Source organism: Solea solea, chromosome 11 (assembly GCF_958295425.1).
Source record: "Solea solea chromosome 11, fSolSol10.1, whole genome shotgun sequence".
Classification (NCBI taxonomy): Eukaryota; Metazoa; Chordata; class Actinopteri; order Pleuronectiformes; family Soleidae; genus Solea; species Solea solea.
This window is the reverse complement of record NC_081144.1, coordinates 22,284,140-22,303,498: the sequence shown is the minus strand read 5'-3', so window position 1 is coordinate 22,303,498 and position 19,359 is coordinate 22,284,140. Positions and strand designations below refer to the sequence as shown.

Genomic DNA, 19,359 nt, shown 5'->3' with positions numbered 1-19,359 from the left:
TTATTTACGAACAGTGTTATTTCCAGTATTCATTTTGACAGCAAATTATGATTTAGTTTGAGTTATAACTAGTCATATTTTAGTCACCAGGGATGTTTTAATTCAAGTCAAAATATAATCAAATTTAGTCGACCAAACTCTAATGGGTCTGTTTGTATTATTCAAATCTTTCTCTATCATCCTTTATACATTTTTATTATACTGCCCCCCCAATTTCCCGTGGTATTGCTCCAGACAAAAGGCTCTGCCTTTTGTGTGCAAAGTCCATTTTGGTACCAGTTTAAGTTCAATTTAGTAATCTAAAGACACACAGTACATATACCATTATGATACTATGGTATATAAACTGAAAGGGTACAGTTGTGTTTTCCATAAAGAGACCAAAATGAACAGTAATTGTCCACAAAATAATTATATTTTGACAGTTTAAATGTGCAGTGATGTAAATGACTTTTTTTCATTTTAAAAAAGGACCAGGTGCGCAAATCCCTTTGTAGTGAAATCTGTCCCTTCCTTGTGATTTAATTGACTTTCTAGCTTCTCCGATAGTCAAAAGGTACATTCGTGGCACCTTAAAGCACAGTATTGAACTTTCTCCACATTGGCACCTTTCAGGTACAGAAATGTCCTCGTTTCGTTACCATATTTTTGAGTATGTATGGGTATCATCTAAAAACTGCCCAGAACCACTTAAAATGAATGAATCTCATGCATTGCTCGTCTCTAAGGGATTTTTTTCCCCCTCTTTTTTTTCCTTGTAGTCCAATTTAAAATAAATGACTCAGTGACTGAGAGGAAGTGCTCTTCAGTTAATGAAGACATGGATTGTGTGTTAGTCATCGACGGCCTCCTGCAGAACGTCAGGGCCCTCAGCTCTGATCACATGCAACAGTGCTAACACTGCTGCTGCTGCTCATGGTCCATTTTCTGCATGCGGTGCTTTTCATGATGACTTTGTAACATATTGTTTTTACACAGAATTACACTGATTCACTAATGAGGAAGGTCCTCACTGAAATACTTGTTTACAACACGCCGCCTGAGATGTTTTAGATGATATGAAAGCGTTTTTATTAGATGAATTATTTGTCCTCTCTGCATCTGAACATGCAGGATTTGATCTCAGAGAATAAGCTTTCTGAAAAACAAAACACAATCATGAGTTAAAGCCACGGTTTGTGGAGGAGGATGGGGCATGGTCAGAGAAAGAACGCAGATCTAAATGAGGGGGTGAAACATGGATGCTGAAGGAAATGGCCTTTTCTACGACTTGTCGATCTTTGGAAATCTGTGCAGCCGTTGCAGAAGTTTTATTTTTTTCTGTTTTTGGGGGGATGGGGTGGGGGACAGATCTCTTTTTTTCTCCGTCTGATAAAATATAATAATGAAAAAAAAAAATTTTTCAAGTTATAGTGTGTAAAAATGAGCAACATTTATTGGTGAAGTTGCAGCTGCTAATATAATTGCACATAATTTATATATATATATATAATTATATTATCTTGAAATTCTCCCAAATTAAAATAGTTTCACTTTATTTTTTATTTGAACACTAATTTAAACAGGAGCGTGTCTGCACTAATCATACTAAGTACGTGAAATGACAACCAGACTTTTTCCAAATAAACTTTTGCATGAAAAGATCAAGTTTTAGTTAGTGACTTATTTTTCAAGTTGTTCAGACTAAAAAATGTGTAAGAATTGGCTGATTATTAATAATTGGCTGATACAGAATATTTAAAAATGGCAAATATCGGCCAGACCGGTTAATTGGTCTAGTGGAAACATTCTGACATTTTGAGATAAGACATTTTTGATTAATTCCCAAGATATAAACCAGACACCATTATATATATATATATATATATATATATATATCTCAGACACAAGTAGAGTGTTCATATTTAATAGTAATTAAGAGGTGGAATGGTGTGGATCCAGATTTTAATGGTACGTTTCTTATGAGGTGTTATATCAAGTTGTGTTATATTTACTAGGGATGTTTTACACTTGAATTAATGTGTTTATTTATTATTATTTTATATTATTATTATAATTTGATTTATTGGTGTCATTTTCTGTTTTCTTGCCCAGGGACTGTGCATATAAATGAGCGCATCTCTAACTCAGTAGCAGTGCACTGTACACAGCAGTACAAATAAATCAATCAATAAAGTTCATTTAAATAATTGTGCTAAATTAATGTGTGTTTGTAAGGGGTTTTACTGTGTCTGTGTGCATCCATGTGTTACATGTTAATTGCCAACTATGGTGGTTTATGTCAACATTGATTTGCATATTTAGGACTTGATTTATTTATTTGTACACCTATTTCATCATTCTTGTGTTCTTCTGTGTGTGTGTGTTTGTGTGTGTCTGTGTCTCTCAGAGAACTAAAGGACACTGAAGAGCCAGAGAACCAGCGCTGGCCCTCGTTTGACTCGTGTGACCAGCGAATGAGCCTTGTTCATGCGTCTACCTGCATGCCACTCCCACATCACTATGAACTGTGAGCAGGACTTTGGGGACGGGGGCTTGGGAGTGACCCTCACGTTACGACTGCTCATGCATGGAAAGGTACAAGACTTATGCTCACAGGGTTTTTGCAGACTGCATCACTCTGGGCTTTTGATGATTTAAATTAAGATGATTGTATATTTTGTATATATATTTTTTTTCTATTTTACACTGTAAACAAGTAAATTCCTTTTGTATTTCAGGAGGTTGGCAGCATCATAGGAAAGGTGAGATGTGCTTTTATCTATCTATCTATTTATAAATGTGAATTAGAATTTGTTATTATTAGTATATATGATTAGTAGTGTTAGAAGCTTTATTTAAGGACATAACTACAAGCATACATAATAATTATAATAAAATAAAATACACATAAAAACTAATTAAAATACACATAAAAACTAATTAAAATATACATAAATTACTTAAAATATACAGAATACGATATATAAAACCATATAATCATCACATTATTCAGTAAAATAGATAAAGTGCATTTAGGCAAAACATCTACATGCACCTTTAAAAAATTATTTTAAAGTGTCCAATGAGACCAGCACTTTATCTGTCCCTTTGGGGCAATGGTGGTCAGACGTCTTGCTCAGGGGCGCCACAGCCCTTGACCTGTCCCAGGATTTGAACCAGCGCCCCTTTGGTTACCAAAACCTATACTTTTCTATTTGCCCAAGAGCTATAAAATCATACAGACAGAAAAGTATTTCATATTGAGGTATTTGTTTTAAAAGCGGCTTCATCTGTGTATAATCCTATGCAAATAAATACTTAAATTCCACAATGGTAAAAGGCTGATATTTGTTAGTGATGATTTTTATAAAAACCTTCTCTTTGTCTTCAGAAATCAACAAAGAACACAAAACCTCCTAACAAACCGTTGTTGTTCTGAATACCTTCATCCCAAATGTAATTGCCTCAAACCAACCCTCTTAAGACCTCACCGCCTCCCCCCCACTTCCCATAATGCAACACAGTAATTCATCAAACAAAAAAACATTAGTGCAAGCCTCCTTTTGAAACTGAGCTCTGCAGACATATTAGTGTTCGGCCCCTGGTGAGCACTTTATTCTGTCTGTTAGGGAGAAGCTGCGCCTTAATGCAACACACATACAACACACATCAATACAAGAAAGAACAGGGACAAATAATAAATGGATGTGATGGAAAGAAAGACATCACAATGGAGGCTGGTGCAGGAATAAGAGAGGAAATTGAGTAGGAAACGAAGGCAGTGGAGGCACGGCGGTTTTATTTATAAAGCAATTTAATTCTTTATATTTGTACAGACGCATCAAAAGCAACATAAAGGCAAAGTTAAAAGAAGTCTAAGGTTAGCAAAAGGTTACATTTGGCAATCTTGAGTTGTTATTATGTTTTTAAATATATTGTATTCAAATAAATCAATTTGAAATTCAATATCCACCCAAACATGCACAGATATATAATTAAATCATTATTGTGAAGTGTAGTGGCTGCTATTCCAATGTATATTTCACATTTTAAGTATGAATGTCTGTAAAAGTCAAAAAGCATAATAGTGATACTGTATGTACGTGTGTGTGTGTGTGTGTGTGTGTGTGTGTGTGTGTGTAATAAAGTGAAAGGAGTAAAAAAGAAAAGGGAAACATTTAAACAATTATGAACATTTAAAAATGTCATGTTAACTGAAGGAGTAAGTTGTAATGTAAATAAGATAGAGATATGTGTAAATGAGTAAAAAAATAAATAAGATCATGTAATTGTATGATTTCAGATTTTGTCTGTATATTAAACAAAAAAATTGTTGGTAAGACCCAAATAAATTAAGTTAATTCAAACCAAAGTAAGCAATGTTATATGAGGACAGCTTGTGCAGCTCGACACAGAGAAGCACTCGACGTGCAGTGCTCGGACTAATAACTTGCCACTCCAGCCTCTGAGCATTTTTTTTCCCTCTTCCCATCTTAAACCGCTCATCTCTCTCCCATCAATAACAGCCTGACAACCAGCCTCACAATGAACCGCAAATAATACCTTTTAGAAGATAACATAAATAACGGGTGTGAGATGACACTGCTTTTGATGCTCGTGTAAGAAAGTGAACACAAGTGGGACAGCTTGAGTGGACTTTAGCCAAAAGGGGGAAAAAAAAGGGTGGGGGGTAATCAGGAGAAACAGCACAGGTGCAGTGAGACACAACAGCAACAAATGCTGAATATACAGCAGTTATGTCTCCTTTGTGTTTGCCATATATGAGGTGCAACGCCGGGATAAGATGTACGTGCTTTGAATCAGCAGGTCTCGCTCAGGCATCAAGGACACTGATGCAATTATGTTTTTCAAACCAAGTGCATTTGATTCTGATTAAAGCTGTCCTTCATCTGCTCTCTTCCAGAAAGGAGAGACCGTGAAGCGAATACGAGAAGAGGTACGTGTACAATAATTCACACCTATAAACCACAACATTTCTGCCACTCCCAAGATTATGTTGCCATTTTACTTTTTTTTTGCAAACCATTGGGGAACATTACATCTAAATATTCTGTTCAAGAAATTCATGTTTGAATGTTGACTTATTTCATACATAAATAGTCTATATTTACATAGTGCTTTTATACTTTTGATGACCACTCAAAGCTGCTCTACACTACAATGTTGCCATTGATGTGCTGCGCATTATCTTTCACACATCTTTCCTACCCATTCACACACTGCAGACACACCCAGGTGCAACATGGGGTTAAGTGTCTTGCCCAAGGACTGAAGGCATATAGCAGAGCCGGGAATCAAACCCACAGTTAAAAGAAGGCTTGCTCTACCACTGAGCCATGTTGACCTCTATGTTTATTCTAATTTGTGAAAGTGAAAAATCACAGGTATTTGTGGGTGAATATGAACTCACTATGAATTATCCTGCTGTGCTCTTACATGTAGCAAAATTGTTGTGATTTGTCAAAGGTGTCACCTGCAACCAGGCTCTTATTGGAGGATACCAGCTGTCAATCACACTGGTGTCCACTCATATGTGCCGTACTTCATCATCAATTTACATAAAGCCCTATTGAGTTAGACCTGGAACAGGGGATTGAGACCATTAACTCCTTTGGAAAATGTTTACTGATGGAAGTAGAAGCTAATTTTTCCCATTGATTTCCATTGAAACAGACTTCTTCTCCACCCCCTAATGGCTATATGATATATTATTACTTCCTGTGTGGCTTCAGTAGGAACATGGTAGACTATGTCTATTTTTTTATACACAGACTATATGGCTCACTCACACATTCTACAATATTTGGTAAGTGGGCTATCAGGAGGCATTTAGGTTTACAGAGGATTTCAGGAAGATGACAATATTCTCAACTCTTCCAAGCGGCAGCAACAGATAATCAAGTCACTTTATGCAGATGAGTTTGTTTTCCAGCTTGCAGAGCATGCGAGTCAGATGTGACACATGCGATACAATCTTCAAATAATGTCTCCAAGATTATTTTTATGGTACAGGTTATATGTCAGGTTGAAAATGCAGGCTACACAAAATAAAGCATTATTTAGTCATTTTTTTCCAGGTTTATTTTCCATTTCTAATATCTTGAAGAATGTCAGTTTTTGATCAACATCTGATAACTGAGTTGAGAATCATACTGTTTGATTTTGATTATGTGTGTTTATGTGTGTGTGTGTCAGCATGACACACAGGCTATAAACGAGCACACTTAGTTCCCTGTTTACCAACACATCAGTTCCACCTTTTATTTTCTGCGAGCAGGTTCATCTGCAGTAAAAACACAGTTCAATCTCAGAGAGCTGCTTTCAAACTAGTCAGGTTTTCCGGCAGATGTGTGTATTAATAACAAAGCTGTGGGAATAAGCTAATAATAAAGCCTGCTGAATACAATCATTGTCCCATTTAACTCTTGGGCAACCTTTTCAATTTGAATCCATCGTTGACTGCACCTTCTCTTGCTGCAGTCTTCAGAAAAACCTGCCTCTTTCTTCCCCTACTTCAAACAACTTCCCTTTTCTTCCACCCCATACCCCCGTTTATAAATCTCAAGGGAGCAGCCAAACTAATGCCACTTGGTTAAGTCTTTGTAAAGAGTAATTTAGCTGACACTGTTTCTCTCAACGGCTGCTCAGGTTTTATGCTGTACTTTATGAGGCAGAAGGATAAACAGAGGAACAGTGAGGTCATGGGACAATGTAGCCCTGCAGAGCTGCTGGATAAACCACTGGCCCGTGATAGTCATCCATGCATTCATCAAGTCAGACAGCCATTTTTGGCCTTTGTGACGTCCGAACTGCATGAGCCTCATCCTGTCACTCCTTCCCCGAGCCCTATAGCTACAGTGGGAGCGTGACTCATTGGAATGACTGGAAAAAATGGCCTGCAGGTCAGAGTGTTGTCCTGTTTCTGCTCATGTGAATTTAAGTCACAGAAACACAAGGGCACAAAATGGAGGGAGGGGAGAGCAGGGTCGTACAAGGGCAATCACCTCAGGAGATAAGATAGAGAAATATACTGTAAAGCTTTCAGCCTCATCTCCTTTATGTCACGTCACATGTGCAGTGCTGTGTCTCTGCAGCCGCTGTATGCTTTGCGAGATCCAGGATTAAAGGGAGAATTTTACATTTCTAAAAATGTGTTTATTAGTGGCTTTCTTACATAAACCTTACATTTATATACATATATATTTATGTTATATTCCGGATTTTTAGTGGATTCTGGTGTGGGAGAATAAGCAATTTACAAACTTTTATTTCCAGCTGTAAAAGGATGGATAAAGGTGAGAAAGAGCAAAGACCATATTCTTAAGCATGTGTGCAAAGCCTTCTATTTGCTAGCTTTTCCAGACTTACAGACCTTAGCTTTAACAAAGTGACAGCAGCTTTAAAGGGTAACTAAATCCCCTCCTCTGAAGCTAACTCCACCGAATGTCTGACTTGAAAAATGCCAAGGAAGTGGGGTGAGAGCTGAGTGTAGGAGGGAGGGATTGGGGAGCAGTCCAGCTGTGTCAGATGCTGTGAGAGAAGTCTCTCAGTCTCATACAACGGAGAGAGGAGAAAGGCATTTACAAAACGGGGGAAGAGTCTGGAACCACAAGCTGGTTAGACAAGAGGGTGACGAAAGCTTGTACCAGTGACGCCAGAGTGGACTAAGAAAGCCAGTGGTAAAATGTGAATGCAGTAACTGGTGTTTGACCAGAGAGGCAGGAGATACACCGATTTTTATCACATGTGTAATTTCAGTACCAAACACTGCACTGTGATTTGCACCTGGATCAATAAATAACATTACTACCCATATACACGGTTTCACATCACACCCACAAGTTGTCTCTATGAGAAAATATTAAACACCTTGTGTCCTAACAGAGCACTGCTCGAGTCAACATCTCAGAGGGATCCTGTCCAGAGAGGATCATCACCATCACCGGCTCCACAGACAGCGTCTTCAGAGCTTTCACCATGATCACATACAAACTTGAGGAGGTAACTTTTAATGCATAGTGCTCACTCACTTCTACCACATGATACTGCAGTATCAGTCAAATCAACTCATAGAGAAAAACTACCAGGCTACAAAGGAAAAATGTGTTAGGGCCAAAATAAGTTGCTCGTGAGAGTGAGTGAGGAAAAGTGCAGGAAGCTTTTTCACCCAAGTATCACAAAAAACAATCTCCTGAGCTTCAACATCACAGCATTAACACTAATGCACTGTTATTGCTATCGACCATGCTCTATAGCGGAGTACATTTGGATATCATCTGGTGTGATGTGTTTACATTCTTGTTTTTGTCCATTTCACATACAGTAAATGTCCTGTACTTTAAAGCTGGGGTAGGCAACATCTTCTGTGTTGATCAATAATTTCATAATAACCTTTCAGCGTAATGCAAATCAAGTGATCAGAGAGAGAGAGAGAGAGAGAGAGAGAGAAAGAGAGAGAGAGAAGAAAACCCCTGCATCTCTCTTAGATTCTGTTTCCAGCCTTGGAGAAACTGGGTCCATGATGGGAGACTTTGACCAATCAAAAGACAATTCAGAGATACAGGGCCTTGCTATTGGTTGTTGTAGTATGCAGCTGCATGTACTTTTGGTGAAAAGGTGAAAAAAATACATTTCAAATACAAAAAAGAGTCTTAAAGAGATGTCAGTAGCAGTGGAACATTTCAGAGATGGAGAGACTGCCTTGGGTCAGTGGACATCTGTCACATATGACAGAACAGATGTCCATCTGTCCATGTGCTCATCTGGTGGGAGGGGCTAAGGTCATAAAGAGTATTGAATGACCTGAAGATGAGACAATCAGTGGCATATGGTGTGTATTTATATAATGTTGATCACTCAATGTTGCTTTACACTACAGGTTTTGCCATTCACTCACCTTTCTCTACCACTCAGCCACCATTGTACGTGGCATCAACCAACCATTGTTTTAGTAATCTTACTTACTACACTACAGAGCAACACATACTCCAAAAGAGCAGATGCATCCGTTAATGAGAATGCTCTGTATATCATTTCATGTTATTCTAAGGAGTTGGAGTTGACAGGTTCCTCTCGCCATAAATTCCCATGGCGGCTGTCCATCACCACACTAATTAATATGGAGGACTGAGCACCATCTTGTCTGTGGTTAAGCATCACAGCAGACACTGGCACGTAAACCTGTGCTCCTGTCCTCAGGTCGACAGCCTTCAGTAAACATGTGCTGGCTGGGAGCACAGTCCAGTATTAATAATAAAAGATGTCTCAGAGTCGCTTCTTTTTCAACCCTTTAATTCCCAGATTTCCATGGCAACCCGTTGTCCGACCCACCGTTTCCTCCTTAGTTGAGTTATGGTACGTGTGATACCTTTTAATTAAAAACAAAAGGGGAATAATCTGCTGTATTATTCCCACATTCTTTTTCTGCTAAGCCCAGTTTAAACTGGTAATGATCACACAGCAGCAGAGGCTCTCTTAGCTGTTGCAGTTGGCATTGGATCAAACCCCAAACATGTATCATATGTGTATTTTCTCCACAGGTATAGAGGCACAGCACGTATGAAAGCCACATAATCTCTGTGTACCACCAGAAATACAAACATGCTTTAGGGATTTAAGGAACTCGTGTAAGCGGTGTCTGTGTAGCCCACTGTGTTATTTCCACCACTTCGCTTTGAGAGTCTCTTTTTAGTTCATAGCAATGTTCACAGTTGTTAAAAAAAATGTGGCTTATATTTTTAGATCAAATCAAGAAAACGATGCCCAGAGTCTTCTGATTGTGCAGGCAAGCTGCGTGCTCCTCTTCTAATGAGACAAGACGTCAAGGAGCCTGATCCGCCTCACTAAATATAGACGCAGAGCAGAGAGAGGCACAAGAGCCTCGTCAGAATATGCTTTTCAAATTTAAAGTTCACTGTTAGTGGAATTGTTATGTTCCTTTCATGGGCAAAATCCCTCGAGGCGACACGTCCGCGCTGTCACCTCTGAAGACAAGCTCCGCTAATTTTACCACAGACTGGCCCCAGTGCACACCCAAAAAAAACAAAGTGGTGAACTCTGATGGGAAGAGAGACGACATGTCTTATTTACATTTCAAAGGTTAACAAATTAATTAAAATCTCAATCACCATTCTCAGCCAAGTGGACCGATGTTTGTTACCTGCACTTAAAAATACTGTAGACGGCTTCTATTTCTTTATTCTGAATTTAGAAATACTTAAAAAGATAAAAAAGAAAGTTGTAAGTTACATCCTACATGTAGATTTTAGGCTTTGATGCATAAAATAAAATGTATAATCTAATACTCACATTTGAAAGAAAACGTTCCTTGTTTCTTTGCAGTGTAGGCAGTTTTTAGAAAATACAATAAAGGTACTATAAAGACTGAAAACAGGATGGTTTTTTGTTGTGTCGTTGATGCAGTGGAATCATATTTGGCATAACTCCTCCTTAAACACTGTAACAATATAAAAACCCTCACAGCGCTTAATCAGCAGTTTTCCCATTTACTCATGAGTTACTGCACCTGCACATATACGACGATACGCCTTTGATTTGCTAGCTGTCTTTGTCCTGAAAATGTGTTTGCCTTGAAATAAAAACACATAGACAAGTTCTGCCACTTGCAGAACCACTGGTAGAGAAAGAGGGAGATAGAGAGCAGGAATATATGTTTGCTACTGGAGGGTTGACATAAATATTCTGTTCAAACACTGACTAACAGCGACATTCAGCTGCTTTGGTCCACATTAAAGAATTATGTGTGTGTGCGAAGAGGACAGAGCTCCTCCAGCATGGGCTCATGCTTTAGTTGCAACCAATTCGGAGGTTTGATACCAGATCATTCCTTTATTCATTTTACACTTAGCAACTTTTTTAATCATTCAGACTTGACAAGGTCGTGGATAACACATTTTCCTGTATAGTGACAAAATGTTTTAAAACGGACTTTTAAAAAGAAGTCTCAAGGTTAGCAGGTTCAGCGTGTTGGCATTGGGAAGGACATGTAGATGTCCTGGCTCAGTTTCATGGAGGAGAGCGAAAAGCTCAAAAGCACAGTTCACTCACCACTGCTATTGCAATTAATGCTCTCCCTTTCATGCTGTATGCAGCAGCAAATAAAAATGATTTAACAGTTTGTTTTTTTTCCCCGACCCCTCACTGGACAGAAGAACATACATCACTGCTCTGCATCCTGTGGACTCTCATTCCACGTACTCAAATATACAGAAGCTGAGGTTAATTTGGTGCAGGAGCTCCCACTCTTGTTCTTCATTACACTCAAAGCTCAACCTTCAGTGAATCATATTTGCTTCATCTTTTTGATTGAAGATGATGCAGTAGAAATTAATCTTGGCTTCATAATGACTGCATCACAACATATTATGAATATAAGGCCCTGTGGTGCTCATCCTTTCTGATTTTGAGGTTATTCCCGATAAGTAGTGAAATGTTGATATGATTCATGTGTTGTGGCATAACTGCTTTCCAGTGTTAAAAACATTCAGGTAGATACTTTAAGGTTCAGTGTCTAAGAATGAGTGTGTCAGGCAACTACGGTGGCCTTCTCATACCACAAAGCATATAAACACTGAAACATGAGTCTGTTTGAGGCAGCTGTAGAAATGTCAGCTCCAGATGGCCGCCTACATAAAGCAAGACCCCTACCAAAAGTACATGTAACGGGCTTATTTTAAGCAATTGTGCAAACAAACTTATAGGTACTATACTCAATTTCCGGCAAGAAACCTTCCTTCCTTCTCCAACTTTCTACAACCTAGTGGATCCTGTGTGGTCCTGTGTGGTACCTGAAAAGAAAATGTGTGGTTTTGTGTCATATTAAATATCCCTGAGTGCAGATATTGGGAATAATGCAGTTATTTTGTGTTGTAAAATCCTGTCCTGATTGCTAAGAATCAAATTCAACTGGCAAGGTTGCTACCCTAACAACTACCTATGCTGCAAAGTAAGCAGTAGGAGGGGAGGAAAAAAGACAAAAGCACATTGAAGCATTTCTGAGATGGAGATATTGCTTTGTGTTTGTCCATGTTCCTCTGGTGAAGGGCCTCAGAGAGCTGTGATCCCAGAAAATTAAGCAACAAGTAATCCAGAGAAAAGGCAGTTATGCAACATCATGCTGTAAAACACCAAAATAGAAGAAGCAACTATATTTTTGGCCTAATACTACCGGATAAAACTAAAATCAATAGGGTGCATTTATAACAGTTTGAACAAAATGATCCGGAGTCAAATTCAGTAGCAAATAGTTGGAATTAACACCAGCTAAGGTGACTCGTCTTTGACCTCTGCTATCTGATCTCTCCCTCTGTGGCTCCCTCTCTCTCTTTCCTGCCAACCTCACCATGTTTTTTGTTGTTTTCCATCTCCTCCTTGTACCTCCCTGCAGGACCTGACTGCACTGGTGGCCAACGGCACCATAAGCTCCAAGCCACCGGTGACCCTGCGGCTGGTCATCCCTGCCAGCCAGTGTGGCTCCCTCATCGGAAAGGGAGGAGCAAAGATAAAGGAGATCAGAGAGGTGAGAAGTCCAAACACAAATCTACCTCTTTTCCTTACTTTATAGGACCATAAAGACCAATGCTGAAATATGAAGAGAGCAAATCTGCTGGGAAAAGCCTCAGCTAGAATAGAAAGATACTACACTTTAAGCTGTTTTGCTCTTCTTTTCCCTCTGCTGCATAATTGCATTAATACATTTTAGGTTGAACTAGATGTTCCTATTCAGGATCACTGCAATTACAATTCTAGTATATTAGTCCGGGAAGATGAAGTGCACACATTTGACTACACTTGTAAAAGTTAAATAAAATATGGAATGTATGAATATTTTTACATAGATCACAAGACATACATGATAAAGACACTTGAAGAAGAAGGAGGATTTACATAAACACACTTGGTGATGTCCGAATGTGTGTTGCATACAAAGTACAGCTGAAGCGGATGGGAATATGGCTAGGTTTGCAGGTACGAGCAAAACGATGCTTCACAGAACATTTAACATAAGCAGTGAATTAAACAACATAGAACATAAGCTATGGTTTAAAATATGCACAATTTTTCAAGGTAGTGATCAATGTTATAGACCCCAGAGCATTTTATTGTACAGGAAACAGCACTAAAGAATCAATTGAAAAACATGTGAAAATTTGAAATGGTGACAGTAGAGCTACAGAGGATAACCCGTCTGTCATGGCTGATAAGGAGTTGCCAACATGTCTGTGAAGGTTCTCAGTTATTCAGATCATAGTTATCTTTAGTAGTTAGCTGTAGGCAAAAAGACTTGCTTGGGTTAAGTTGAAGAGAGAGGTGTGTGGAACTGCCGTGACACACAGTCACTGAACTGAATGGGCTAGGATCGCTGGCTTTCAGCAGTGCTGTCGCTAAATACATCAGACACCTCTGTTAAATCTTGAGATTTTAGACATTTCCTCAATAAATGATCGAGATTAACGCATGTGTTCAGGATTTTTAAGTCTTGTAAACTAATCTACAGAATTGTTCGGTTTGACTCTTGTATTACGCTCATGACTTCCAATGACGACACTCTCTGACAATTCAGTGGCCAGCAGTCTGTTGACGTCACATTTTAATATCAGCTCAGCTCACTTGGAACCTCGCCAGAGCAGGTACTAACCCTAATGGAAAAGCAAAAAAACCGAGTAGAGGTCATTAGAGCCAAGACATGCTAGAACTGTATAATGGAAAAGCGTCTATAGTGCTTGAGGGTGTGTGAATGTGTTTTCTCAACTTCTGCCACACGCAACGCAGGGCAAAGAGAAGCAGGAAGCGTAAATGCTTGACGCAGCTCCATTCAAATGATAAAGATCCAGTTGGCGCCTCCAACGTGGTACATGAGTGTCAGTCGGGTATTTTTTAAAAAATTTTCAGCTAGTTTAACATAGGAAAAAGGTGCATGGTTCAAGAGAGTAAAAGCCAACACTGCAACTGATCATACCTTATTTTGGGACCAACATGTCCCTTGGAAAAGTACATTTTCTATTCTATACTATTACGCAGGCACTGAATAGTATAATTACCAATCCAAAGCATTAACAACACTTTGGTCTGTCCCTGACCTAATATACACAGAAAAAGAAAATGGATGAAAAAACTTAAAAAAATAAATAAATAAAAACTCAACTGGTACTACCAAAATGATCTTATTTTATTTTATTTACTTGAACAAGATATGAGCAAGATTTTTTTTTTTATTGAGCAAAAAAATAACAGTCCTTGTTGTTCTGGGGTGCAGCTCATGTGGAGTTTCTTAATTTCCCAATTATTTCGACATGAATGATTATATACGGCCCCAAATGTGACAGTCTATCATGTAGGTGTTGGCAGGTATTTCAGAAATTAACACTTTTATCTGGTTGTAGTGCTTGAGGAAAAGTGAGATGATCACCAAAATCAATAAGTAGTCATCCTCTGGAGACCATGGATGTTAATCCAGAAAATCCTCAATCATCATCCAGTATTATCTTTGTCAATATGAACAATTAAAGAAAAAAAATAACTTAATTTGGCAACAGCCAAATGGATTAAGTTCATTTGAATGAAAATTAGGAAGTTATATGACATTTATGTGGCTATTATTTTCTTTTAAACTTCTCAACTATTGTCTTTTTTCAGTGCATGTTGTAAATGGACAAAAATGAAGCAATTTACAAAGCAATTCACAAAGCAATTCACAAAGCAATTCACAAAGCATTTGGGATAAACACAAGGAAAAATGATTTGAAGCAGGGGCCCATGCCTCTGCATTTTGGTTTGTGCCCGACTAAAATTGGATTTCGACCATTAAGGCAGGAAATTAGTGAGACAAAGCGTCTCGAGATAAATCACTTCAGCAGCAGTGGCAGCTTTGAAAGGGAAAAAACAACTCCTGACTACATTTAGGCTCAGCTGAAACATTAGGATTAAACTTATCAGATCTGATGCCAGAGACATCTGACTCAGTACCATTCTACAAATAGGCTCTCTCATTTTAGCCTGTACCTTCAACAGTCTTAGCATCCAGTGGGTTTCATGACGTTGGATGCACCTTCTCATCGCATTTACAGTCCAGATTTGTTTTGTTTGTTTGGTTTCCACAGGACACATGTTCGCAGGCAGTAGCACCACCACAAATCCTCAGCATACGTAAATGAAGTTGCAATCAAGTTCCTTGCCGACACACGTGCTAATTTAAGGATGTGTCAGCTAAAATTTAAAAGGATCACATTACGTTTCCAGGCTGTGTTCGACTATGCCTTGCAATTGGAATACTGTCCTTGTCCCAGTATTCAAGCACTTTCGGGGGAATTGATATGGATGGAGCGTCACTTACAACCTTCACTATAATATAAGCCAACTCCATAACATCTGGTCAGTTATCCTTAAGGGTCTTAATGGACTTTCTTAAAGAGTTTGATCTAGATCAAAAACATTTTCATTGTCTTTTAGTAGTTGCTTTAGTCATTAGCACCCTGGCCTAAAATCAGTGTTGACAACTTAGCAACTTTGTCGCTATATTTAGCGTTGTGTAGCAGCCCAACATGCCTTTATATGCCCAAGATATATTGACTCACCTTAAGCGGGAATGATGAGGTGTTTGGGTTTGTATTGTTACACGGTAGATACCACAAATGTTTACCTGTTTTTTGGGGGTAAAACTTATACTACCATATTACCCATTAACTTTTAACACATTGTCACATTCAATATATCTTCCTTTGAAATAACGGATCCCAGACAACTCTGTAAAATGATGAAAATGTAAGACATTTACTGAAGGGTTTAAGGAAAAGTACAAATATCAATTACGTACGTAATGTTTCAAATTAACAGGTATGTTGTCCTTAACAAAACCAGGAGTTATTCTACTGTTTTTTGCAATATAACAAAACACAAAAAGTGCAATTAAATCCCCCCCCCCCCCCCCCCCCCCCACTATTAACAGTCCCTTTTCGCTCTGGATATTTAACCAGCTGACCTTTACATTCACAGTCGACCTAACTAAAAATCATGAAAAGCATATATCAAACTAAATTGATTGGTGCTGTACAGTTACTGTAAAACTCAGATAACACACGTGTAAAGTATTTATTAACGTCCCTCTTCCACCTGTTTTCTTGTTAACCCCTTGTACTCTTTCACAACATATAAAACACCTCAACTCTACACCAAACTGTGGGCGCGCGCACAAACACAAGCTCTCAAACACAAAATGAAAAAACATTGCGTTGCTCAGGTGCGGTGCCGCCGAATAACTCGACTTAACTCCAACAGTAAATAGACAGGTTAACTTACAGCTTTCAGTCTCGGTCCCAACAGCGGGTAATCCAAATGATGACAACGGAAGAAGTATCCAGAAAACTCCCAACACGTTCGCACGACGCGACGTCCTCAGATCCATCGGCGCTCCGTGCTAGCTCACTTAGCTTAGCGATAGCGTCCTCCTGACGTCAGCAACTCATCGTGGACTTCAACTTGGCTCAGACCCACTTCACTCACACTCATAATTTATGAACACACACACTGCTCAGGTGCACAATTAAACTTCTGGTGTTTCTCAAAACTCTTCAACAATTAACAGCTTCGTTACCACTCACGCTCGCGCTCTCCTCTCTTTTCCGTCTCTCTCCCTTCTCCTTATCCAACCGCGCCCTCTACTGGTCACCTCCATGTCTGCAACCAATTACTGCAGGAGATTCTGAGTTACACCTCAGGTAACCAATAAAACACTATATCAGATTAAAGGTATATTTTTCACTTTTCTTTTATTTAAGAAAACGTCACTTTATACCCTAAACCTATCTGTAACAATTAATAATTTATTTATCAATGCACTTATTTACATTTTACCTTCTTATAACCAAATGTATGCATTTCAGTTACAGGCATTTCTTTACCATCTCAGTTTTGTTCAGTTCAGTGGTCTTCCCAAGTCTTTTCCTTCTCATAACCTAATTAGTAACTATGCACACATTTTTTAACAAGGGCTACACAAGTATTTAAACCCCCTAGTGACTGTTTCTAGTGTTATTGGAGAAGATCACCCTTCAGCATCCGGACTGCAAATGAATTGCGCAGGCGCGAAACCACCGCTGACTGATTCGTTAATGTAAAATAAATCCACTCCACTAAAAAAACAAAAAACTTTTGCTGACCCCAAGCCCAGATACATGAGAAGGGTTGGAATTGTGTGGAATAGTTCTTTATTCACTTTTGTCTCTCCCATGCCGTTATACCTCACTTGTAGTGACTTTTAGGACAGCCAATATCTACTTTTCTTACTGAGGGTTTGGCAACACTGCTTAAAGTAAAATGTAGGCATCATGAATGGAGCAAAAGTTCTCTCTAAATTCTCTAATTTGTTGCTTAACACTCCCCAACACTAACACATGTTGCCTGGAAGCTTTCCTGAAAATGTTGGGCTAGGTTAATGAAAACCAGGAAAAGACTGTGCATATAGGCAATTGACGTATTTAATGAAGAGTGCCTCCACTATGCTAGGTGGCTACGCGCCCCTTGTTGACACTTTCGGGTTGAGCTTGCGGATAGCTGTTAGCATGTCAAGCACAAGCGTTTAATCTATGAACTTTAAAGTATTCAATAATTTTAACTCAAAGCATAATATTTGGTCTTCCCATCAGTCCAAGTAAATGTATTGGCCTGGATGTTTTTGTCGCTGTTGTCTTATTATTCTTTGAACCAGCGAGTCTGTCTCTAGCCCGACTGAACATATACTGTATATTCAGTAGCTTGACTCCCAATTACTCAGTTAGTATAACTAACATGGACCATTTGACTAGCATGATAATTCTTTCTTTGCACGTAAATGTAAATGTACTGATTTTGTGTGTAACTTGTCAATTTTCTTTAACCCGGACTTGATATTAAAGCTCCAGTTTGCAACCGTTGGTGTTTTTTGTGGGTGGATGTAATTATTCTGCCTCGGTTTGGTCCTCATAAACAGAGACAATGTAACATTATTTGTATGCTGCATCCTTCATCTGAAAACAGCCTCTGTCAAGCAAAACTATCAGACCTGACTGAGGGAGCATTTAAGAGAGAGTTGTATGTAGCTGATCAGCATTGTGTGAAGTCATGTGATGATGTTTGAATTAGGGCTGGGCAATTTGGTTTATATCTGTCTGTACTTGTCAAAGGAGAGCGGCAATGCACTGTGAATACACTCTAAAATAAAATATCTACTGGTCTGTATTACATGATCTTAAAACACAGTTATTACCTTTCACTTCAGATACCTGTTTTATTTCTTTGGCTTTTTAATGTTAATTGAAGGATATTTACGTGTGTTAGAAACAATGAAATTGACTGTATCAATATTTCACTGTCATTCAATATAATACATATGATAGATTCAACAGCCTTTAAAATACTGCCCAGCCCTAGTTTGAATCAAAAGGACACTTGATTATATGTAAAAGTTAAGCACTGTAGTTTTAACAACGCACATCTGTGCAGATTATCTTCTTTGAAATAGGAGAAAAGATAAAAAAAAAAAGTCAGCTAAGCCAGCAGCCCAGAAAGAAGCCACAGCAGAGTAATCACCGCTTGTCTTATCTTCTGAATCCAACTGAACGTCTTTTTTTCTTTTTTTTAAACCCCCCTATCCTCTGCAGAGCACTGGAGCTCAGATACAGGTGGCAGGGGATTTGCTGCCCAACTCCACTGAGCGAGGGGTGACGATATCTGGTAATCAGGACTCTGTAATCCAGTGTGTCAAGCTCATCTGCACAGTAATCCTGGAGGTAAGAAGCACGCCATTTCTTCTCTTTACTCCCGATTCTCACACCTAGAGCTGATGTCTTGTCAGAGCGATACAGCCTCTGAAGTAATTGCCGCAGAGTGCTGACATACATGTTGTTATTTTTACACACATGCAGTTATTGTCTATTCCATTGCAGCAGATTTGAATGCATTTTCAAAGCTTTCTTTGGTCACATAATACCATGCACAAACTATCTCTTATTGACTGCAAGCTGTAAATGTGTGCATTGTTTATTTTATTCTTCATTCTTATTCTTATTCTCAGACTTTATTCTTATTTTATCAAATGCGTAAACTGAGCGAGATGAACCAGTTCCTTGTTGCATAATGCATACTTATACCAATAAAGTTGATTCTGGTTCTGATAATACCATAATACCAATACATAGTATCAGTTGATTTCAACACTTAAATGGATAGTTTACATACAGTTCAGTTATTTAGGTTCAATGACTGTTTGACTGTCTAATACTGTTTATATACTGTATTGTATATTGGTATTTTGTGTTGTATATAGTCGTTATTGTTTTTCTTCTTCTTGTTTTTCTTAGTATA

At 38.5% G+C, this 19,359-nt stretch overlaps 1 protein-coding gene across 1 annotated transcript in view; it reads left to right on the top strand.

Annotated features, from left to right (window-relative positions):
- Nucleotides 1-19,359, top strand: part of LOC131468795 (poly(rC)-binding protein 4-like) — a 56,733-nt gene that overhangs the window by 19,061 nt on the left and 18,313 nt on the right. The window contains exons 2-7 of the mRNA XM_058643393.1: nucleotides 2,390-2,577; nucleotides 2,721-2,744; nucleotides 4,907-4,939; nucleotides 7,888-8,004; nucleotides 12,410-12,541; nucleotides 18,657-18,785. Of these exons, the coding sequence (XP_058499376.1) occupies nucleotides 2,470-2,577; nucleotides 2,721-2,744; nucleotides 4,907-4,939; nucleotides 7,888-8,004; nucleotides 12,410-12,541; nucleotides 18,657-18,785 (543 nt within the window). The 5' untranslated portion in view covers nucleotides 2,390-2,469. The remainder of the gene's footprint in view (nucleotides 1-2,389; nucleotides 2,578-2,720; nucleotides 2,745-4,906; nucleotides 4,940-7,887; nucleotides 8,005-12,409; nucleotides 12,542-18,656; nucleotides 18,786-19,359) is intronic.